The 24,354-nt window shown below is 42.7% G+C and overlaps 1 protein-coding gene across 2 annotated transcripts in view; it reads right to left on the bottom strand.

The window, feature by feature from the left end:
- The window catches only part of SLC2A9 (solute carrier family 2 member 9), a 180,547-nt gene that overhangs the window by 63,067 nt on the left and 93,126 nt on the right, over positions 1–24,354 (bottom strand). For both annotated transcript variants that reach the window (XM_050947776.1, XM_050947775.1), the window contains 2 exons: positions 11,963–12,064; positions 8,026–8,101 (listed from right to left, as the gene is read on the bottom strand). In XM_050947776.1, coding sequence (XP_050803733.1) covers positions 8,026–8,101; positions 11,963–12,064 — 178 coding nt within the window. The remainder of the gene's footprint in view (positions 1–8,025; positions 8,102–11,962; positions 12,065–24,354) is intronic.

The raw sequence follows: 24,354 nt of genomic DNA, 5'->3' as shown, positions 1-24,354 counted from the left end.
TCTGCAAGGGCCAGACCACATGTCTCTGGACTCCACATTGGGATGTCAGTATTTTTCCACAAACCAATCTGGAAACCAAGCTTTGAAACAAAGGGTTCCCTCCATATGCCAAAGCTATAGGAGACAGGGAGTGACATCATCTGGTGTTCTTCACTCTCCACATAAGAAACTTCTTGGAAACAACAGAGGAACAAAGACTGAACTGGGGGAAGTGCTGGACCCAGGCTAAAGGGATTTCTAGCCCATGTGTGAAAGACCTGGGGACTCCAAGCTGTAAAGCCAGTGCAGCTTGTCCCTTAAGAATCTGCAGCCTGCTTGGATTGTCAGGGTGAGAATTTGCTAATGCATATCCTATCTTTCTAGTATCTTAGACTTAGTTTGAATTTTTGTTTATTTACTAGGTAATCTGCTTTGATCTGTTTACTATCACTTAAAATCTGTCTTTTGTAGTTTATAAATTTATTTTATGTTTTAATCTACCAACAAGTAAGTCTGTAGTGAAGTGTGTGGGAATCTTAGCTCAAAGGGGCTGTTGCATATTCCTCTCCATATTGTGCAGTGCAAGATGGTATAATTTTGGGTTCATGCGGGCCTGGGGAGCTGAAAGTTACCTTTGCTTTAGCCTTTCTACTGTTGGTTCGTGCAGCGGCTAGTGAGAGAATCTGCATGTAATTGCAGCTGGGTGTGTCCCTACCTGTGTGAATGCTGGTAGAAGTGTAAGACCGGAAGCGTTCCTGCAGCTTGCCTCAGAAACATCATGTGAGATGAAGCCCAGGCTGGTGGGACAGAAGCTGGGCTCAGTGGTACCCCAGTTCCAAGAGGCACCCCAGAGGATCCCATCACAAATACATTTTAGATTTTTGTTTACCTTTTTATTGTGAACAGAAGGATATCAACAATCACCTACTCCTCAATATAACTGCAGTTAATGTTACAGTTTCAATGCTTAGGATTTCTTCCTGGAACACATCTGCAAACTTGCATGCAGAAAAGGGGGAAAAAACTGACTAAAAGTGACAGCTGATCCTAATTGGTGAGGAGCAGATGGGACTCTGCCATATGCTTTTCTGAAAGTGACAGACAGCACACTACCTATACAACTATCAAGAAATCATCAGATGTTCTAATAGGATAGAAAATACTATTAAATGGGAAGCCACACTGGCACTTTGAGACAATTAAAAATGTTAATTTCTACATATTGTGGGCTGGATCCTCAGCTGGAGTAAATTGGCATATCTCCTCTGAAGTCACTGAAGCTATGCTGGATTTATCCCAGGCAAAGAGCTGTATCTCTAGACTCACTAGAAGCCACGTATAACTCTTGCTGAAGTCAACAGAAAAGCTTCAATTAACTATAAAGGTAGTTAGATCAGATCCCAAAGCTTTAATAATGTCACACCATATCAGTCCCAGTTTGTCAAATATAGGTGATACTCATCCTTCCACACCAGGCTAAGACCAGTCACATATTTTATTAAGTTGTAGTTCAATATTATTGTTCATTTTCCTGGGGAAAAACATTCTCACAGATTTATGAAAAAACAGAAAAGATTAAAAATAATTTTCAGATCTGCCTAGATAAATTACTGTGTTATAGTAAAGCCCTATATATTGTAAGTGTGAAACTGTACTTTTTCTGCTTAACGATCATCATAAAACTACAACTGTCCTCCTCACCATGATCATACCAGACATTCATTAACATTAATATGCCTCTTGTGTTGGTCACATTACAATGTAATAATAACTTCACCCTGGCATACAAGGCTCACACAAGGCCTTCCTCTCCACTTAGGCTCTTGACCAGTCTGAAGTCTAGTAGATGGTAATACACAGGCCCTCGATTCTGAGTTGAGTTTTTTGCCCTAGGTGTCTCAAACTGGACACTTGAAGACAGAAGAACCCAAATTTAGTGGATGCCATGAAAATCTGGACCATAATGCTGAAGAAATAAAGCAGATTAAAATATTTCATGCACATTTTCCACAAGAAATGTTAGATTTATTAATGTAGCCCTATGTATTTTCTTTCTAAAAGTTATTTAAAAAGTTCTCTTCTTAAGCAGAAAAACTTTGAGCCTAATCAGCTACTCTATTTAAAAATATAAAATTAAGATGAAGTAGGTGGCATATAGATTGATTTTTAGTGATCACAATCATCTTCCTATTTGCATAATCAATCAATTACATGTACCGTTTCCCTTCAGCAGGGTTGCATAGGTAACTGAAAAAAGAATTTGATCTATACTGTATTAGTCAATAACATATTAGAGTAGTGAATTTAAGTTCACATACAGTTACTACTATACTTTATTAGTTTTACCCACAAAGATCCAAAAGTATAGATTCCCCTTACAATTTTAAGTTAAGAAGACACAGCTACAAACTACTGGATTTTGATGTTGAAGAAGTCATTTGACAAGTGGCTAGTAACGAATTAGGGGCCTAATCCTTTAATTCTTTATTCACATGAGTAGTTCCACTGGAGCTAATGGGCGTACCCATATAGATGTATTAATTTATTTTATTAATAATGTAATAATAAGTAATAGATTTATTATTTATTTGTGTGAGTAAGAGTTGCACAATTGGACTCTAGAATCTTTATGAACTTTTTGGAATTTCATGAGTAAATTTCTGCTTGCCTAACTCCCAGAAAAAGTCCCTCTGAACTCATTAGGCCCCCCAGTCAGAACACTTTAAGGAAACACTTGAGTTATGCATTATTGCTCAAGATTCTTCAAAACTGACTATATCTAGGTCTTAGCTTAATTATACTAATGTACTGAATGGCTTGTTCCTCTGTCTTCATAGATCAATTAACTAATATGTGACCCATAGTTAATGAACTTTTCCTGTCTGTAAGCCCCATCTCAATCCATTTAATAAGGTCCCTTTAGATGGACTAAAATTTAATCAAACCCAATTCACTGATTTTTTTTGTTCCACTCTAAAGCAATTAAATGTCTTATTGTTCATGTAAAATGAACTAAAGCAATTTGGCATGTAATTGTACATGAATAACCAACCAATAACTGAAAAGGAACACTGTCTCTCTCACTGGGGCAGGGACAAAGAGTGTACAGGAGGCCACTGTTGAATATTACCTATCCAGGAACAGAATAATGGGATACTTCAACGCCTAGCACAGTGAGGCTCTGGTCCATGACTAGGGCTCTAGGTACTATGGTAATACATATATATGATGATAATAATATTAACAACTAATAGAATAACAACTATATGAAGTGTCATGCAACCGAAAGGTATTGCAAATATAATAGACTGAAATTATATTTGTGTTGGAATTACTATGTAACACTTTCATCCTCTCATTAATTTTACTGGATGGAATTACTCTTTCATTTTACTATTCATTTAAACACCTGCTGAGGCCTTATGGATAACTTTGAAAAACTTTCTATTAAGAAGTAATTCTGTGTCCATCTCTTATTGTTTTCTTCACTTCCATTTTTTAAAACAGACACATGCATAAAGGCAGATCCTCTGTTTCCATGCAGTTCATCTGCTCCTCCTGCTCATTCTCTATCTGAATCCACAGTTCTCTCTTTATGATATCATCAAGTCTTCAGACACTAAAATGGATCTCATATAAAAGGGACACCAATGCAATATGAAAACCCAAGAAATTTGGGGCTAGACCATTCAAGGCAAACAACACTGATTCCCTTCCAAATATGCATTATGGGGCAAATCCTGACCTGGCTGGTACTGCAAGGTGAACATGGTCACTTTCAGATGAGTCCATGCTTCAGAAATGCTGCCAGTTGGCACAGGATTCCATTGGATGGGCCAGAGTAGACATGCAGTGCGGTCCCCTTTTCTGCTGCTTTCTCCACTCCTACCTAGTGCTTGTTGCTGACATTAGTATATGTGATAACAATCTAGGATTGGACAACCATCCCTAGCCACCAGACCATATGGGTGGATCATCCCTGTATTTCGACCCCTCTATTTTAATACTTAAACAATGTTGCTTACATGTGAAGAAGGAGCACTCTCTTTATAAGCCTTCCCTCCTTGTGTAGTAGCACAGAGGACAGGAAGTGATCCCATCAGTGGCTCTTTCATTATGCTGTTGGATCAAATAATTCAGGGCGATGTGATATACAATTCAGCAAATATATTGTAGTATAACAGTGTCCTGCTGTTTAATTGCTCTGAGCTTTAAAAGATGAGTAGAAACTTCCTGCTTCCATGGTTAGATTACAAAAAACATGGCTGGCTCCATTTTTAAATACAAATGCAAAGTGAAAATTGTTCAGGACTTGACTGTGCTACCCTCACTGCCACAGAGTAGTACCTTGCTCAGTGAGTAGTCCAATAGATTCCAATGAGACTACTCACAGAGTTAGGTACCATTCAGTATATGGGATGTGCAATCAGGATATCTGTGTTGGTTTTCTTCCTGTCTGGCATGCAGGTATAGATTCAGAGTCATTCACCACAAAATCATGTACAACCATCATTGAAGTTAATGGGAGTCTCATACACTTAAACCAGGGATGACTCTGGTAAACAGCAAGCAGTAGAGCTGGATTTGAACTATTAAGAGATACATTTTGACTTGGAGTATACAGCTATGAAGGATAGTAAAGGGAGTTGGAACCTCCATTACACCTTTGCAAAGGCTACCCAGACCTTGTAACTGGGCAAGGAGATAAAAGAATGGACTGCTACATGCCTGTTTACCACCTCATAGACTAAGAGGATGGGATCAGGAAATAGGTAGAACCTGGGCTCTATTTTCCAATACACTAGCCAGCATAGATATGCCAGAGCAAGGGTGCCGTAACTTACTGCTGGCATAAACTGGCAGCAAGTTGCTATTTCCCACCACCCATAGACAAAGGGAAATCAGGAAGAGAATTGGCTATGGCACAATCCCTCGTGCAGCTTATGTGCCAGCCTGTGCTCAGGCACACTCAAGCCTAAATTATGAGAACTGAAACCTCACTATTAGGATTGCAACCACATGTGTCTCTCTCAAAGTAGATCTGATAATTGCATTAAAAATTTCAAAGTTATGCCTCTGTCTTGTGATGTGGACAGATATGGATGTTCTACTTTTCAGTTACACTTTTTTTAGGTTAACAATATATGCTAGGTTTTCTTCTATTATGAAATATGGCTAATAATGGAAGTTAATTTCCATTTCTGAAAGAAAAATGGTCCCTGACAGAGACCAAAGCAATACAGAAATCCTGGGCTTGTCCAGATAGACTAAAGGATAGCTGACCACAGAGGCAGTTCCTCTGTGGGTAAATTTGGCCTCATTAAACTCAGCTGAAATGCTGCCAATGATTTCAACGGGAACATCATATTACTTGGGGCAGGATCCCCCCTGTTCGCTCCCTCCAGACTGGGAAATTAAGCTGCAAACTTCAGCAATTCACAGGTTAAACTTTAGTTCAACACTTGCTGTCTTGTTCTCTCAGAAGCAAAGACAGGGTTAACCAACAACTAGGCACTTCTTATGAAGCAAAGTATTATTCGGTCAGACCAAAACCATTACAGAGAAAATATTTCACACAAACAACAAATAGCTTATACACATGTCCAGCTTACCAGGTATCACCCAGCCTCCACATGGAGACTCTGGATCAAGTGTGAAAATAACCTCCCTCCTCAGTCAGGGTGGTCACTTTAGATGGCTTTCGGTTATTTGCCTGGCCTCGTGAACTACGTCAAACCAGTATATGTAATTTCCCCTACGGGATGAAACTTCAGACTTATTACCTGCCTTAGGGATGTGCATTAATTATTCCCCAGTGATTACAGTTCTCGAGGAAACATTTTAGCACCCCTATTGTGTCAGGAATACAATCCCTAGTCTATAAAGACACATACAACATTTATAAAGTTGGAATATTCATAGACTATTGTATCATGTGCTGATAGCATCTATCACAGTCACCATATTTTCCCTAGCAATTAGTGTATTTGACTATATTGGAATGGTAGATGGATTGGTTGTAAAGAAAACACAGTATCATGTTCTCTTCCTTTAAAAACAGAAACAGAACACACAACAGCAAGAAGAGTGCTGTAATTTTAAAGATTTTTTATAGGAAGCAGTCTGTTATAATGAATAGAAGTTTCAGTCTTGCATACTTATAGATGTATTGCCTCAGTACAAGCACAAAATGCATTAGAAAATCCTGACTGGCAGCAGCGAAGGGATAAAAGCTAAGTGAATAAAAATAGAATCTATCATAGAGAACAAAGAAAAAAAGAGGAAAAAAGAAAAAGAAAAAGAAAAAGTAAAAATGTGGAGGATTTATTTTAAAAGGTTGAACTGTGACTTACATTTGAAGTTTTGAAAACTGGTGAAATATCTTTTAGAGTTGGCCTAAATTACTCTTCAAATTTGTTTCTATGGGGCTTTTTGGAAGGCAAATAAGTAGAGGTTACAAGTGTTCATACTTATTTACAGGAGTTAAACTATTTTTGCATAGTAAAAGGAGAATTGGCAAGAAGTTTAAAGTCACCACTTGACCTCTCAAGCCTATCTGGTTGAGAACTGACTCTGATTTCAAAATGCCATTTTTTTAGAACCCAGCAATCTGTTGCTGAGAATTTTGTTTTAAACATGAGAAACTTGGGCAGAATTGAAATTTACCCTTACAAAAGCACTAGGGGATTTCATGACGATTTGCATCACAGGTTTCAGTGCCAAGGTTGGGTGGGGGTAGAAAGAGCAGTCTTCAAGGGACTTCTACTCTCTATTGCTCTCAGGTTCCCACACAGATAGAGGGCAGGGCAGGAAATTTTCAGTTTTTGCAAGTTAGTTTGGCCCCATCCATATATCAGTCAGTGAAGCTCAGAGAGCATGGAGGGGACTGGCACAGAGTAGTGACATAGTCCTTCCCCCAGGAGCATTAGGAAACTAGGGAAGAACTTGTGAGTCACAGTCATAGCTTCCTGGTCTTTTCCTGAGATGTCATGGATATCTAACACCTCTCACTCAGAGGGTGGAGAGCGGGATTTTTCAATATTACAATTTAGCCCTATTTTATTATAGGATTCACAAAAAACTGTATGCTGCCTTTTCCAGCTGTCTTCCCAATATACTTAAATAATAAAACACCACCCCCAAAGACAAAAGTGGCCTAAGTAAGTAATAATGATGACGACAACAATGATGCACAAGCAAGGAAACTAAACAAAAGAATCATGTTAAATTTCATCTTCGTTAAAAAGAAAGGAAAAAAAATGTTGGATACAATCATGGCAGATGTGATGGGGACAGAAATGTTTTCAGATTTATAAAAGAACATATATGAAGGAAAACCACAAAAGCAGTTCATTTCCAAGCCCCACTCCCCACCCCACAACTTTTCTGTGAAGAACAGTTTGTTACAGAATCTTTGGAAAAAACCCACACCTCATTTTAGCAGCACATATTGTACATGAACTATGCTCTGGTTAAATTCCTCTTTCTGCACCTGCAAACATATGCTATCAAAATTAGCTACTTGCTAATTCACAGGGCCAGATTCTGTTCTCAGTTAAACTGATGTAATCCTGGAGTAACAATGTTTAAGTCAATGGAGTTGTTCCAAAGTTACACTGATGTAACTGATAATCTAGTTCATTATGTGTCAGTGTTTCTTAATACTTCTACAGAAACCTCTGCTCCAATGAGTCCCAGAGTTCATTGTAATAAAGACTGCATTGTATCTATTGCCATAAAGAAGTCTAATAATCCTGACAGAACCCACACAGAGAACGAGTGAGATGTCATTATATGAACACTATCAACATAGTGATCCAAAGGCATCAGATTCAAATTCATGAAGTCTATACATGCAATGGGGAACCAGAAGCATTAACAACAGGAGACTAACCTTTTTGATCATCTTCTTATACAAGGAACACACACACACAACCCCCTGCCACACACACAGCAAAGTCTAATGTAATGTCACTTCAATGTGCATGTTTTAGTGTTTGGTGCATGGAGAAATGACATACAAAAACATGACAAAAAATTACTTACCTGGGCCAATGCAAAATGATGCAATTATTGCAAGAATGCAAAATATACTGAGATAGGGGAGCCAGTATGCATGATTCTGGAAAAAACACAACAACAAAAAATAACCCATACTAGCAATTCTTATGTCAAATGCATAATCAATAATAACAAATCACATGGAATACAAAATATTCTTTACATTCTTTCCATAGATTAGGGTTTATGTCAAGAGTTAGTCTTAGAAATCAGTGTTCCTGAAATATTTATTAGACAATTTGTATTAAAATTATAATTTGGAATCTATACAGTGAAATGTCAAGAGGTCAAAAAGCCACAAATATTCCAAAAACTCATAACTTATGCTGCAATTCAAGCCAAGCTGTGAAAGAGAATTTCCTTGGGTTGCACAAATTCTGCTTAGTCACTTTCCGCAGATGTCTCTGCCATATTAATGAAGGCCAGTATGGCAGCTTTTATAAATGACTAAGTTAATCTGAATGAAGGATGGACTAAATACATGGCTCTCAATGGAACAGGAAGTTCTGTTCACCAGAAGCTGGGACTGGGTGACAGGGGATGGATCGCTTGATGATTATCTGTTCCGTTCATTCCCTCTGAAGCACCTGGCATTGGCCACTGTCAGAAGACAGGATACTGGGCTAGATGGATCTTTAGTCTTATCCAGTATGGCCTTTCATATGTACTAAGCTTAAAACAATATACAATGGGAGTAGTCAAACAGGTTGGGATATTCAGCCACATTCTGAAATTGTAGACAAACAACCCAATGGATCTGATTCTGCAGTAAAGTTTTGTATGGAAAAGGACAGCCACAGGATCAAGCCCATAGATCAGTGGTGGACAATCTGCAGCCCGCGGGCCGCACACAGCCCATCAGAGCAAGTGGCTGGTGGGCCATCAGACCGTTTGTTTACATTTGCTCAGCTACGTGCCCACTGGGAACTGCAGGCGGTCGTGCAAATGTAAACAAGTGGTTGGGCACACTGCCAGCTGCTTGCCCTGATGGGCCGCAGGTTGCCCACCACTGCCATAGATTGTACATGGTTTTATAAGTCTTTGGGTATGTTTACACTTTGAGCTGGAAGGGTCAATTCCACCTCGAAGAGATGTACGTGCACTAGCTCTGATCAAGCTAATGTGCTAAAACAGAATGTAGCCTCAGTAACGTGAGCAGTGAGAGGGGCTAGGTGCCCAGGGTACATAACTAGCATCTTGCATGGGTACATGCTCAGGGCAATTAGCCACTCATGCCGCTGCAGCTACACTTGATTTTTAATACTTTAGTTTAATCAGATCTAGTGAGGGTATGTCTCCTTGAGCTGGCATTTACAGCTTACAGTGTAGACACAGCCACTGTATTCTTCCAAAGTTCCATACTTCTGTTTCTATTACAGATCATGTGGTTTTGTGAGGAGTTCATTTTGTCTACAGAAAACTAAGTGAAGCAACAGCAATACAGGTAAAAAGTAATCATAAGGAACTGACTAAGATTAAAAAGAAGAGCTTAAGGGAATGTAACATTTGATTCAATAGAATCTCTAAATTATATGAATTTTCCCTCTAGCTTCAAATACTGAGGAAGAATTCTATTGAACTGCCAGGCCACAGTCCATGATTCATCTGTGTAATGCTGAATAATAAAACCCCTTGATTTCCCCCCACAGTCCTGTGGTCTCATCTTATTTCTCAGAAAATTTTGAATCGCAGAATGTTACAGTGAGGTTGCATATTACTAAGTCTTTGTTGCTTTTACAAAATACAAAGATATATTTACATAGAGTATCTGAAGTATTATCATAACTATACTTGTTGATATAAACGACTGATGTACAGGTTCAAACAAAAGAGTACTATACTGGTTTGTTTCTTTTTAACTTGTTTATTCATTTACTCACTAACTCTCAAAATATGATAATATGTCAAGGCTCTCCTTGGCATTAGTGTGAATTCATAAAGTTATATATTTATCAGAGATGAGCTCAAGTTGGATCCAAACACAGATCTAAACGTCTAAACAGAGGACACAGGTGCAAATTCAGAACTAGACAGAATTTTCCTCCAAGTTCAAGGCTGTATGCATTCTGGGTTCTTGGTTCAGACTTATATCTAATACTTAATACATAACAGACCAGATATTCAGCTAATGTAAACTGATGTCGCTCCACTAAAATCTAACTTACAGTCAGTGGAGCATCACTGATTTATGACAGCTGAAGATCTAGTCCAATTAGTTTAAACATATCACACTATGTATTACAGGGTTTGGAAAAGCCTGCTTTTCAGTTAGCTCATAAACTTACAGCCTTATATTTTTATGTGTCTTATGGTTGTGCTAACAACCTTGGTTTTATGACCTAGTCTGTAAAAGTACAGTTTTATTGTTTCATACACTTGACAATATAGTAAGTTCTATTTAGATAGTTCACAGATTCATAGAGTTTAAAGCCAGAAGGCACCATTAGATCATCTAGTCTGACCTCTTGTACAACACAGGCCCTTAAATTTCACCCATTTACCCTTATACTGAGCCCAATAACTTGTCTTCGGCTAAAGCACATCTTCCAGAAAGGAATCTAATCTTTATTTGAAGACATCAAGAGATGAAGAATCCACTGCTTCCTGTGGTACTTTATTCCACTGGTTAATCACCCTATTAAAAATTTGTGCCTTATTCCCAATCTGAATTTGTCTGCTTTCAGTTTCCAGCCACTACCTCTTGCTATGGTTTTACTACGTTCACACACTACTCACATTGACTCTGAGGGTATGTCCACACTACACAGTAAGGTATAATTATAGCCCGAGTAAGCATACCTGTGCTAGCCATAAGCTAGCTAGTGCAGGTACGCTAGTGGTGAAGAAACAGGGGCCTGGGAAAACCCAAGTATGTACCCACGGTCCCTGGCAGTATTTTATTGGGGTAGGTAGCCTGCTCTGAAGTTTGTGTTGCTACACTGTCACTGCTACTATTACCTTCACTAGCTAGATTAAAGCTAGCAGGTAGACCTACCCACAGTATAATTACACGTTGGTTTGCAATATAGAGACATACCGTCAGTGGCTCCCTTTGTATCAGCTCAAGCAAAGAAATAGGATACTGCAGTCAGATAAATGGTTAGGCTCATTTTAGCCATTGTACCAAAGACAGAGAGATCTTGACTATAGCCAGCGGAAGAATAACTTGCTGAAAGATCACCAAAAGCAGGCTGTTCCAACCTATCAGAACTCTACTTTTCAGGCCCCAGGAACAAAAGAAAACTACATGACAATGCATACAAACGGAGGACAAACAAGGGAGACAAACTGATTTCCTTTCAGTGTTACAGTTTGTTTAATAACCTCCTTCCAATCATTTGACATAATCACTTGTGAAATAAATGCTAACCCTGCATCTCCATGCCAGGTGCTTCCTTCCAACAAACAATGAATCTTCACCTTTTGAGTCAAAATAGCTGAACTGAATTTCAAAGCTACAATTGCACTGGAATGTTTTCTCCCCTGGAGTCTTCTGTTTGAATTTAACCTTTTTGCTTTTAAAAAAAAATCACCAGTAAACAGAAGGCACATAGAGAATGCAAGAAATTTCAAGAAGATATAGACTGTTTTACAGCAAAAGTATGAAATGTTGAATGCAGCATTTCTCAACCATGGGCAAAATTATCCTCTCAGATCTACTTCCAGAAACTCTCACTTGGTAAGAAATGAATGAGACAATCTTTTAGATCACATTACGACTAACAATCACACTTTGAAATAATTAAGTTTATAATTAAATAGAAGATAGAACTTCAAATCTCCATTTCAGAATAGGTCATCATTAAAAGTTAATCAAATTTGGAATGGTCCACAGAAGTAAGCTGAAGCCCAGAAGTTCTATAAACCTGATATTTAAAATAGAAAAATGAAAGAGAATAGTTATGTAATGAATATACTGTACCTGAAAAGTCAGGGATACTGTAAGTATTGCAAAGAAGATGACCATCAAACCAAAACCTCCGATAAGTAGAGGTCTACGTCCAAGCCGTTCAACAGCTAAGCCCTGAATAAGAAGACATAGTATTTTACTTTCCTGAAGAATCAGTAGAGCTTCGTTAATTAACAAAATTCTTACAGTGAAGTGATAGGTGCTATGTAAAAAACATTGATAGCAACAATTAACTTCATTTTGTTAATTCTCAGCTACAGTGTGTTCATACAGTAGTCAGATTACATCATTTGACATATTTTGGAAAAAAAAAGTCATTGTAATTATTCAGCCTTGCTCATTAAAAATTGAGCAAATAAGTAATATTTGGTTGGGTTAATTTTTTTCCCTACAGAACCATAATGAGATTGTAGATGGAAGAATGTGAAACTTGTAATTGATTGTCTTAAAGTGCAATAGTGTAGGTTCAATTTCCAGTAGTGCAGTGGATATCAAACAAGTTTAACATTTTTTAAATAACAGTTACTTTAATTTGTATGATCAGACAAACAGAATACAAAGCTATGAAATCACAAAATCTCATTCAAACGTGGCATAGATACACAGAAACCTGAACATTCATGCACCTTTTCATTTATTTATGTTGACTACTTTGCAGACAAAGGAACTTAATTAAAAAAATTACATAAAATCAGAGTATGTCCGATAAAGAGGAATACGATAAAAAGAGCTCTAAAAAGAGTTAGTATAAAATAATTTGATTTTCCTAGATTCATACACTTTAAGTTGATGAGTGAGATACGTTTTAGACCAGACACATAGGAACATTTTCTAACATACTATTCCCATCAGTAATTACTAATTAAAATCACTTTCTTATGAAGACAGAGTAACATTACTTGAAATCTAAAAGGTATGTGACAAATAACTTCTTCAGATGATTTTAAAAAGCTAGAATCAAATGTTCATTTGCCAATAGTTACTTTGGACTAAAAGCCTAAGTTCAAGCATCACCCATGTGAAAGGTGAAATGCAGAAATGAAATGAATTTTAGATTACATGTGGCTCCGTGGCGGTTTGCAGCCATGGAATTCCAGGAAGAGTTGTGTTATAGGCAGGCACGTGTCTGTAGATGTGGAGGGGGAGGACAATACTTGTGCAGTGGGTATTCTCTCCACAAATTTCAGCTCTGCTAGTTGTTATGGAAGAGGCATGGGGGTTGCATCCACCTTGCTCCCTATTCCTCTTCACTCTCTTTTGGAGAAGCTAAAGCCAAAACTGGGGTTAGCCTGGGGCATTCTTTGGGTACATCTAAATAGCTAAGAAAAGCCCAGAGCTGGCCTGTGCCAGTTGACTTGGGCTCACAGGGCTTGGGCTGCAGGGCTGTTTCATTGGTCTGTAGAATTCCAGACTCGGGCTTGAGCCCAAGATCTGGGACTCTCCCACTGTACAGAGCCCAGGCTCCAGTCCAAAAGTCAACACAAGAATGAAACAGTTCCACAGCCTAAGCCACACGGGACAGCTGTGGGTTTTTCTTTGATGTGTAGACATATGCTGAGTGGCCCAATATTTCACAAACTGCCAATATGCTCTACTGGTTCCCTCCTCTCATTGTTGTGCACCTATGCAAGACAGAACACATAATACTAAAGCACATTACATCTTAGGATCGCAAGGTGCTTCGCGAACATGAATGAACTGAACCTGTGAGGCACGTAATTCCTAACATCCTTATTTTACGGGGGAGGAGGAGAAGGCACAGAAAAGCTGAGGCTAAACCTTAAAAAATGTCCACTAATTTTGGGTGGCCACCTGAGACATTTATGGTCTGATTTTTCAGAGAAACGAAGTACACATTCAAAGGACCCAATTTTCCATTAAATATGAAATCTGCTCGAGCATAGGTGACAGTGGCAGTGGCTGCCCGCAGCTCCGTGATCACCAGTCCCAGTAGAACTTAGAGCAGCAGGAGGCCAACTTTAACTCTGGCCACTGGAGCTCACACCAGCAGAGAATCTGCCATAGTGAAGCCTGGCTCCTTCACAGTCCTCCCCGTCCTCTCTTTACACTGGAAGCATATAGGGGCAGCTGGTGTAGGATATGCAGCACTAAGTGAACTTAGTAGACCAAAGACACCAACCCATGTAGATTTTATAGCCAGAAGGGACCACTATAATCACCTAGTCTGAATTCCACAACACAGGCCACAGAACTTCATTAGCAGTGGAGAGAATTATCCTTCCCTATTGCGCAAGTAAACACACTCAAGCCCAGTAACTGTGGGTCAAAACAGAAGCAGCCCATCGTAGAGATATTTGGAAAATTTTAGCCCAAGAGATTTTCCCAATCTCACACAACAAGTCCTTGGCACAGCTGGGAATAGAAGACAGATCTCTGTGCTTCAGCTAGCAGACCATGGCCTAGGGACTTGATCCTGCAAGGTGCTGAGCATGTTGGCCACGATCTAGCAAAGCACATGCTTCACAATGGGACCACTCATGTGCTGGAAGTTAAACAGAATGTGTAAGTGCTTTGCTGGACCTGTGCCAGAGCACTCAGCCCCTTGCATAATCCAGGTCTAGCTCCCCTATGCAGGGAAGTCCCCATAATACTGTCTGTGGTGACCAAACAGGAGAGAGTTAATTACCTTTATATAATTCTTTCCCCCTCTGGGTAATTCTGATTGCAATAATGAAGTCATAGAATAACACCAATGCCTGTAGCTAAACAGAACATGCCAGAAAATTTCAGAGAGAGTAAAAGAATTTTAAAAGGTAAAGAAATGTATTTCTTTGCTGAATCTCTCCCACAGTATGATAGGAATATGTTCTGAACGTCCCTGCCTGAAGGTGGCTAGGGGAAGGTTGACCCTAGAAAGTTTTGCTGTTTTAACTATACAGATAATATCAGCATACTGTTGATAGTATGAAAGTGCTTATGCCAGTGTAATTTATGCCTCTTTGGAAACCAGCATAAACTATGTTAGTAGAAGCAGAGTTATACCAACATAACTACCTTTACATTACAGTTTTCAGCAGCATAGTTAAGATGGCAACAAAAAAACAAAACCACACAACACGCCCCCCCCCCAACTACATAGCTATACCAGTACAAACTTTTCAGAGTAGACCAGAGCTCAGTTTTCATTTCAGCTTTGCAGTTCACCACAATAAATCAAAATGTAAATCATTATTGCTTTAAAACGAGAACCCAGATGAACTTGTAGGAAGTAAGTCATGAACAGAAAAGATGGTTACTCACCTTTGTAACTGTTATTGTTCGAGATGTGTTGCTCACATCCATTCCAGTTAGGTGTGCACGCGCTGCGTGCACGTTCGTCGGAAGATTTTTACCCTAGCAACACTCGGTGGGTCGGCTGGGAGCCACCTGGAGTGGCGCCACCATGGCGCCGGATATATACCCCTGTCGACCCAACCGCCCCTCAGTTCCTTCTTGCCGGCTACTCCGACAGTGGGGAAGGAGGGCGGGTTTGGAATGGATATGAGCAACACATCTCGAAGAACAACAGTTACAAAGGTGAGTAACCGTCTTTTCTTCTTCGAGTGCTTGCTCATATCCATTCCAGTTAGGTGATTCTCAAGCCTTACCTAGGTGGTGGGTTTGGAGTGAGATGTGGCAGAATGTAAAACTGCTGAGCCAAAGGCTGAATCATCTCCTGTTGAACCAGAGCACAATGCGAAGCAAAAGTGTGGACCGAGGACCAGGTAGCTGCACGACATATCTCCTGGATAGGTACACGAGCCAGGAAGGCGGCAGATGAAGCCTGAGCCCTGGTAGAATGTGCGGTGATGTGGCTTGGGGAAATATGAGGCAAATCATAACAAGTGCGGGCGGATGCATGTTGACACCCAAGAAGAGATCCTCTGAGAGGAAACAGGTAGGCCTTTCATTCAGTCTGCTACTGCGACAAAGAGCTGGGGTGTTTTACTAAATGGTTTTGTCCACTCAATATAAAATGTGAGAGCTCTAAGGACATCCAGGGAGTGCAACTGTTGCTCCCGTCGCGTTGAGTGTGGCTTCGGGAAGAAGACCGGAAGAAAGATGTCCTGGTTAACATGAAAGGCCGAAACCACCTTAGAGAGGAAAGCCGGGTGTGGTCACAACTGCACCTTGTCCCTGTGGAACACAGTGTACAGCGGATCCACCATAAGAGCCCTAAGCTCGGAGACTCGTCTGGTCAATGTAATGGCTACGAGGAAAGCTGTCTTCCAAGACAGGTAAAGCAGCGAGCAGGTTGCTAACGGCTCGAATGGGGGAGACCTAAGTCTGGTTAAACCCAGGTTGAGGTCCCAGGTAGAGGCTGGGCCGCGTACTTGAGGGTATAAGCGCTCCAAGCCCTTGAGGAACCTCGAAACTATAGGGTGTGAGAACACGGAATGACCACCTTCGCTTGGGTGGAAGGTAGAGATGGCTGCCAAATGTACCCTCAGTGATGATACTGCTAGGCCCTGCTGTTTGAGAGACCAGAGGTAGTCCAAAATAGAGGGGATCGAGACCTCAGTGGGAGTAAGATTAAGCGTTTCGCACCAGCAGGAGAAACGCTTCCACTCGGCCAGGTACGCTGACCGGGTGGAAGGCTTCCTGCTACCCAGGAGAACTTGTCGTACTGATTCAGAGCAACGTAACTCTGACTGGTTTAGCCACGCAGCAGCCACGCTGTGAGTTGAAGAGCCTGCAGGTTCGGGTGGCGAAGCCTGCCGTGGTCCTGAGTTATGAGGTCTGGGTGGAGTGGCAGGATAATTGGGTTGGCTATCGAGAGGTTGAGCAACGTAGTGTACCAGTGCTGCCTGGGCCACGCTGGAGCGATCATGATGTGCGCTCTGTCCCTGTGGAGTTTCAGCAGGACCTTGTGAACCAGTGGGAATGGTGGGAAGGCATAAAGGAGCTGGCTCTTCCACGGCATCAGGAAAGCGTCTGAGATCAATCCCAGTGAGAGACCTTGGAAGGAGCAGAAAATCTGGCATTTCCTGTTCTCGTGGGAAGCGAACAGGTCTATGTCGGGAAATCCCCACTTCTGGAAAACAGAATGCATAACATCCAGGCGGATTGACCACTCTTGAGACAGGAAAGACCTGCTGAGTCAATCCGCCAAGGTGTTCCGAATGCCTGGGAGAAAGAATGCTACCAGATCTATCGAGTGGGCTATGCAAAAGTCCCAGAGTTGGATGGCCTCCTGACAAAGGGGGGAGGATCGTGTCCCTCCCTGTTTGTTTATGTAGCACACGGCTGTTGTGTTGTCTGTAAACACTGAGACACAACGGCCTGGCAACTGTTGCTGGAACGCCTGGCACGCCAGGTGGACTGCTCTCAGTTCTCGGACATTTATGTGTAATGCCAGCTCCTGAGATGACCGAAGGCCTTGAGTACGAAGGTGACCGAGGTGAGCACCCCAGCCGAGAGATGACGCGTCCGTCGTCAGGGACATTGAGGACTGGGGCGAATGGAACGGCATCCCTGCACACACCAGGGAGGGAGTTAGCCACCATTCTAGGGAGCCTAGGGTGCTCAAGGGAATGGAGACTATTGTGTCTATTGGGTCCCTGCCCGGGCGGTATACCAAGTTGAGCCAAACTTGGAGAGGACGGAGGCAGAGCCTGGCGTGTTTGGTTACAAACGTGCAGGCAGATGTGTGACCCAGGAGACCGAGACAAGTGCGAGCTGAGGTTGTCGGGAAATTCTGTAGACCTTGGTTGATTGCTGCCATCGCCTGAAACCACGGCTGTGGTAAGGATAGCTCCTATGAAGTCTAACCTCTGCGTGGAAACCAGAGTGGACTTTTCTATATTGATCATCAGGCCTAGACGTGTGAATAGGTGTTTGACGATGCCCACATGCTGAGTGACTTGTGTCTCGGAGGCCCCTTGGATGAGCCAATCGTCCAGATACGGAAAACTTGTATCCGACGTCGGCGGAGGTAGGCGGCGACTACGGCCATACACTTTGTAAATACCCTGGGGGCTGCAGAAAGGCCAAACGGCAGGACCGTAAACTGGAAGTGCTGACGGTTGGCTACAAAGCGGAGGTATCTCCTGTGCGGAGGAAAGATGGCGATGTGAAAGTACGCGTCCTTCATATTGAGGGCGGCATACCAGTCTTCAGGATCCAAGGACGGGATAATGGTCCCCAGGGACACCATGGAACTTCAACTTTATCATAAACTGGTTGAGTCCTCGCAGGTCTAGGGTGGATCTGAGACTTCCCTTCGACTTGGGGATTAGGAAATAATGGGAGTAAAACCCCTTCCCCCTCTCGTCCATCGGTACCTCCTCTATGGCTCCTATGGCGAGGAGCGTCCGCACCTCTTGTAAGAGGAATTGCTCGTGAGAGGGGTCCCTGAAGAGGGACAGGGTTGGAGGGTGGGAGGGCAGGGTTGAAATAAATTGGAGGTGGTACCCAGACTCCACCGTGCGTAGGACCCAGCGATCTGAAGTTAACTGAGACCACGCCGGGAGGAAGTAGGAGAGACTGTTGGAGAAGGGAGGAGAGTGATCCTGGCCTGTAACTGGTACGCCGCCTTCGGGCACACCTTCAAAAGTTCATCTTTGGTCCCAGTGGTGGTTTCGAGGGACCTTGATTTTGGCCCCCTTGGGGTCCTGACGGTTGTCTGCGACCACCTCGGCCGTGCCGCCTGCCAAAATCCTGTCTTTGTCTAGGCACAGAGTATGGGCTGTGAGGCTGGGGATGGAAAGGTCCGCGTTGGGTCACTGGCGTATGCATGCCGAGAGAGCGCATTATGACCCTGTTGTCCTTCAGGCTTTGCAGCCTGGGGTCAGTCTTTTCCGAGAAGAGGCCTTTACCATCAAATGGTAAGTCCTGAATGGTATAATGCAGCTCTAGTGGGAGGTTTGACACCTGAAGCCATGAGATGTGCCTCATGACAACACCCGAGGCCAGAGTCCTGGCTGCTGAGTCTGCTGCATCCAATGAGGCCTGGAGGGAAGTTCTGGCCACCTTTTTCCCTTCCTCCAAGAAGGCAGCGAACTCTTGGCGGGAGAGTTGAAGGAGAAGCTCTGTAAACTTACCCACTGCCACCCAGGTGTTATAATTACAGTCGCTAAGCAAGGCTTGTTGATTTGCCACTAGGAGCTGTAGGGCCCCTGCCGAGTATACCTTGCGGCCGAGTAGGTCCATTCGCCTAGCCTCCTTCGATTTCGGGGCTGGCGCCTGCTGGCTATGGCATTCCCTCTCATTAACGGACTGGACGACTAGTGAGCAGGGAGGAGGATGGACATACAAATACTCGTACCCTTTAGAGGGCACCATATATTTACGCTCGACTCCCCTGGCCGCAGGAGGGATAGAGACTGGGGACTGCCATATAGTATCGGCATTCGCCTGGATGGTCCGAATAAACAGTAGGGCCATTCTAGTGGGGGCATCCGCCGATAGAATGTCCACTACTGGGTCCTCTACCTCCGTGACTTCCTCCACCTGGAGGTTCATACTGAGTGCTACCCTCCTTAGGAGGTCCTGATGGGCTCTCAGGTAGATTGGAAGAGGGCCCAAGGAGCATGTTCCTGCCACTGCCTCATCTGGAGAAGAGGAAGAGGAGATGCCGGTGACGAGCGGGTCCTGGGTGGCCTGTTGCTCTTGGGCGACCTCCTGCTCCAGAGGAACCTGGGTGAACTGCGGCTTCCTCCGCAGCAGTCAGAGGGGGACGCCTAACTGTCGCCTCTGGCACTCGGTGCTCTGATGAGGCAGAGCGGGATGGAACTACTGGTATGCCTTGGGCCTGGTGGTACGCCCAAGGTGTCCAGAAAGACCACTGATGGGGTCCTTGGTCCTGGGCCTGAGTCTCTTGGAAGACTCTGGTAGGCACATCAGAATTGTGGTCCTGAGCATAAGAGCTGTCCGTGTGGGACGACACTGATGCGTGTCTGGATGGCCATGGAGGTGCTGAAAAGCCCTGGGCAGAATCTCTGTCTCTAGCGGACCTTGCCCTACTCGGCACCGGGGACCGGTACCGGGAGGCATACCGGTACTGGGAACGAGATCGGGACCTGCGACTGGAGCGGTGCCGGGAGGTCGATCGAGATCTCAAGGCTCGACGTCGGGAGTGGCTACGGGAGTCACGGTGCCTGGAGCGGTGCCGGGAGCTGGAACAGTGCCGAGAGTAGCGGGCCGGCGAACGGGATACTCGACGGGACCTGGAGCGTCTGCGGGACGGTGATCGTGAACGGTGCCGCTCTGCTGTGCCGACAGAGGATGGTCTTATCAAGGCAGGCTTGCCTATAGACTGTATTACCCGCCGGGGCTTGAGGTAGCGTCGACTCTGTCAGTGCAATCAGATCCCTCGCCGTTGAGAATGTCTCCAGCGTGGAGGGAAGAGTAAGCTCAACCACGGCGCATGCTGGGGAGCTGTCAGGCACCGGACTCGACGGCCCTTGTGGGACCGGAATCGATGGTGCTGACGTCATCGGTGCCACGGCAGGTGTCGGTGCCGGGCGATCTGACTTAGACGAGCTCTCTGGCTGCGGTGCAGGTGGCACAGAAGCAGCAGGAGTCTTAGGCTTTCTCGACCTCAGGGAGAGGGAGCGGTGCCGAGTCAACTTCGGTACCGGCAATGGCCGGTGCCGAGAGGCCTTGGCAGTACTGGCGCGGTCCAGTGCCGAGGAGGTGCTTCTGCCTGCCGATTGACCAGCACTCTGTGCCGAAGGCGGAGGGGTAAAAGCCGCCTCCATGAGGAGCTGCTTTAGCCGAAAGTCCCGCTCCTTTTTTGTTCTCGGCTTAAAAGCCTTGCAAATAAGACACTTATCTGTCAGGTGAGATTCCTCGAGGCACTTAAGGCAGGAGTCGTGCGGATCTCCTGTCGGCATCGGCTTATGACACGCCAAGCATGGTTTGAAACCCGGTGAATCGGCATGGGCCCCGGCACCAGGTGCGGGGAAGGGGCTAATTCCTGAACCCCTCTTAACTATACACTAACTATGAACAATAAAAATTAACTATAACTATATAACTTTGAACCATATACACAACAAAATAACTAGAGCACTACGAGTAGCTAGGGAGGTGGAGGTCAGAGAAACCGCACTCCACTGTTCCAACTATCGACATGGGTGGTAAGAAGGAACTGAGGGGCGGTTGGGTCGGCAGGGGTATATATCCGGCGCCATAGCGGCGCCACTCAAGGGAGTGCCCAGCCGACCCACCGAGTGTTGCTAGGGTAAAAATCTTCCGATGAACGTGCAAGCGGAGCACGCACGCCTAACCGGAATGGATAGGAGCAAGCACTCGAAGAAGAATTAGAGAAAATGTTATAATTAATTAATTACATTAATTAAGTAGTTTATGGAGCAAGTGGAAAGAAGTGTTATTCATTTGTAAGAGTGAGAACAGTGTTATCTTTTAAAACAGAAGTCCTCCGTTAAACGAGATTCTTCTGTTAAACTGTCATTCAAACCGTGCACAGAGTCTGTCCCTCGGCATATGATGGTCATCTATAAAGCACAATGGAAACTGGTGCAAAATAAGACACAAGCCAATTAAAAACTAGCTTCAGTTTTTCTATACCTTTTTTTCCTTGAAAGCATTTAAAAATACTTCTCCTGCCATATGTCAATCCTGGAGGTGTATTTTTATTTTCAAGTTAAATAAATGTCATGCTACTGTAGTTTCAGGTGTGGACTCTGCTTGGATATGGTCATGCTTCAGAAGTCATGTCTACAGTTCAAGTTATTTCATTCATTTTACTTTCATCTTTGGATTGTTCCAGTTATTTTAAGTAATAAGATGAAGAGATTTTTATTATTTTAAATAGCAAAAGAAACTGGTTTGGGCATTACTTAAGGATTTAAAAATTTTATATAAATAAAATAGGACTATAAAGACATAGGAAATGACAAGTTACAATTTCATGCTATGTTTTAAACTTTTGTACCCTGTTGAATCTAATAAGCAATAGCCACTCTAAAAATTGAACGTTATAAAAACTTCTGATGGTTTCTGTGTCTGAGACTTGAATACAGAAAGTGCTGAACAATTCTGTGAGATGTTGTCAGCCCTCAATTACCAGTAAAGAGCCAGTTTTGAAAACATTTATGCACATGGATAACCTTGTTCTGGTAAAAGCAACAAAGAGTCCTGTGGCACCTTATAGACTAACAGACGTTTTGGAGCATGAATACCCACTTCGTCAGATGCCTGGTAGGACATTTGTTTATGGTTGTGAGAGATGAGACACATGTTGAATTGAGCTGGATGAAGATTGTACTTTCTACAAGTTGTTGGTGATTGGATGCTTTGCAATGCATTTTACATAACTGGATTTCTTAATTTTAATATATGAGTTGGTGGTGGTTGTGCATGGGAAACCTCTGTTACACAACATTGTGGTTTTGTTCTGTAATAGAGAAAGAGTATGAATGTCATTGTGACACAAAGGAAACTAGGGGTATGAACAAAGATTTCATACAAGGAGCAATCTGAGAAACAGCCAAGATTAGGTTGAAATTTATGGCTGTTACATGAATAATAAAGAAAACCCCAGGAAGGGGGAAAAGTTTGGACCATTTTGTGTATGTGTGTATGTATGCACATACCCACAGCGTTACGAGCAGATTGGGAGTGACACTAAATCCTTACATCTTGTATAAAAGTTTAATATTCTCTTACCTAAGAAATCATTTGACTCTTTCCTAATATTGATTGGTTTTCAGTGGGGGAAAAAAAAACAATGGAAAGGAAGCAAAACACAACTACACCAAAGCATTTTTTTCACAGTCTGGTATGTTTTTTCACACTACGTATTTGTTGTTATTTCTATTTATAGTATGGTAATACTTCCTGAATTTCCCATTCCCCTTGTCTTATTGATCCCAGTGTTCCACTGAAATTAAATAGAAAGCTAAAGAAGAAAAGATCTCAACAAATAAATAAAAAGAAAGTCATATATGTAATTAGAACGGGAGTACTTGTGGCACCTTAGAGACTAACAAATTTATTTCAGCATGAGCTTTCGTGAGCTACAGCTCACTTCTTAGGATGCATAGAATGGAACACACAGACAGGAGATATTTATACATACAAAGAACATGAAAAGGTGGAAGTATGCATACCAACAGGAAGAGTCTAATCAACTGAGATGAGCTATCATCAGCAGGAGAAAAAAAACTTTTGAAGTGATAATTAAGATGACCCATAGAAGATGTGAGGAGAGCTTAACGTAGGGAAATAGATTCAATTAGTGGAATGACCCAACCATTCCCAGTCTCTGTTTAAGCCTGAGTTAATTGTATCTAATTTGCATATTAATTTGAGTTCAGCAGTCACTCTTTGGAGTCTGTTTTTGAAGTTTTTTTTGTTGTAAAACTGCCACCTTCAAGTCTGTCACTGAGTGGTTAGAGAGGTTGAAGTGTTCTCTCACTGGTTTTTGAAGTTATGATTCCTGATGTCAGATTTGTGTCCATTTATTCTTCTGCGTAGAGACCGTCTGATTTGGCCAATGTACATTGCAGAGGGGCATTGCTGGCACATGATGGCATATATCACATTGGTAGATGTGCAGGTGAACGAGCCCCTGATGGTGTGGCTGATTGATTAGGTCCTATGATGGTGTCACTTGATAGATATGTGGACAGAGCTGGCATCGGGCTTTGTTGTAAGGATAGGTTCCTGGGTTAGTGTTAATGTTGTATGGTGTGTGGTTGCTGGTGAGTATTTGCTTCAGGTTGGGAGGCTGTCTATAAGCGAGGACTGGTCTGTCTCCCAGGATCTGTGAGAGTGAGGGATCATCTTTAAGGATAGGTTGTAGATCTCTGATGATGCACTGGAGAGGTTTTAGTTGGGGGCTGTAGGTGATGGCTAGTGGCGTTCTGTTATTTTCTTTGTTGGGCCTGTCCTGTAGTAGGTGGCTTCTGGGTACTCTTCTGGCTCTGTCAATCTGTTTTTTCACTTCAGCAGGTAGGTATTGTAGTTTTAAGAATGCTTATAGAGATCTTGTAGGTGTTTATCTGTCTGAGGGATTGGAGCAAATACGGTTGTATGTTAGAGCTTGGCTGTAGACAATGGATCGTGTGGTGTATCCTGGATGGAAGCTGGAGGCATGTAGGTAAGTATAGCGGTCAGTGGGTTACCAGTATAGGGTGGTGTTTATGTGACTATCGCTTATTAGCACAGTAGTGTCTAGGAAATGGACCGCTTGCGTGGATTGGTCTAGTCTGAGGTTGATGGTGGGATGGAAATTGTTAAAATCACGGTGGAATTCCTCGAGGGCTTCTTTTCCATGAGTCCAGATGATGAAGATGTCATCAATGTAGCGCAAGTAGAGTAGAGTACATTATTGTATGTTATTGAGCTTGTTATGAGTTATTGCATGTTTCACTGGTAAAGAATGCTATAGTTAAGATAACATATGGTCTTTGACGATAAGCCCTTCTTTTGAC

This window comes from Gopherus flavomarginatus, chromosome 3 (assembly GCF_025201925.1).
Source record: "Gopherus flavomarginatus isolate rGopFla2 chromosome 3, rGopFla2.mat.asm, whole genome shotgun sequence".
NCBI classification, from domain to species: Eukaryota; Metazoa; Chordata; order Testudines; family Testudinidae; genus Gopherus; species Gopherus flavomarginatus.
Note: the sequence above shows the minus strand (reverse complement) of the source record. Positions and strands in the feature narration are given on the sequence as shown.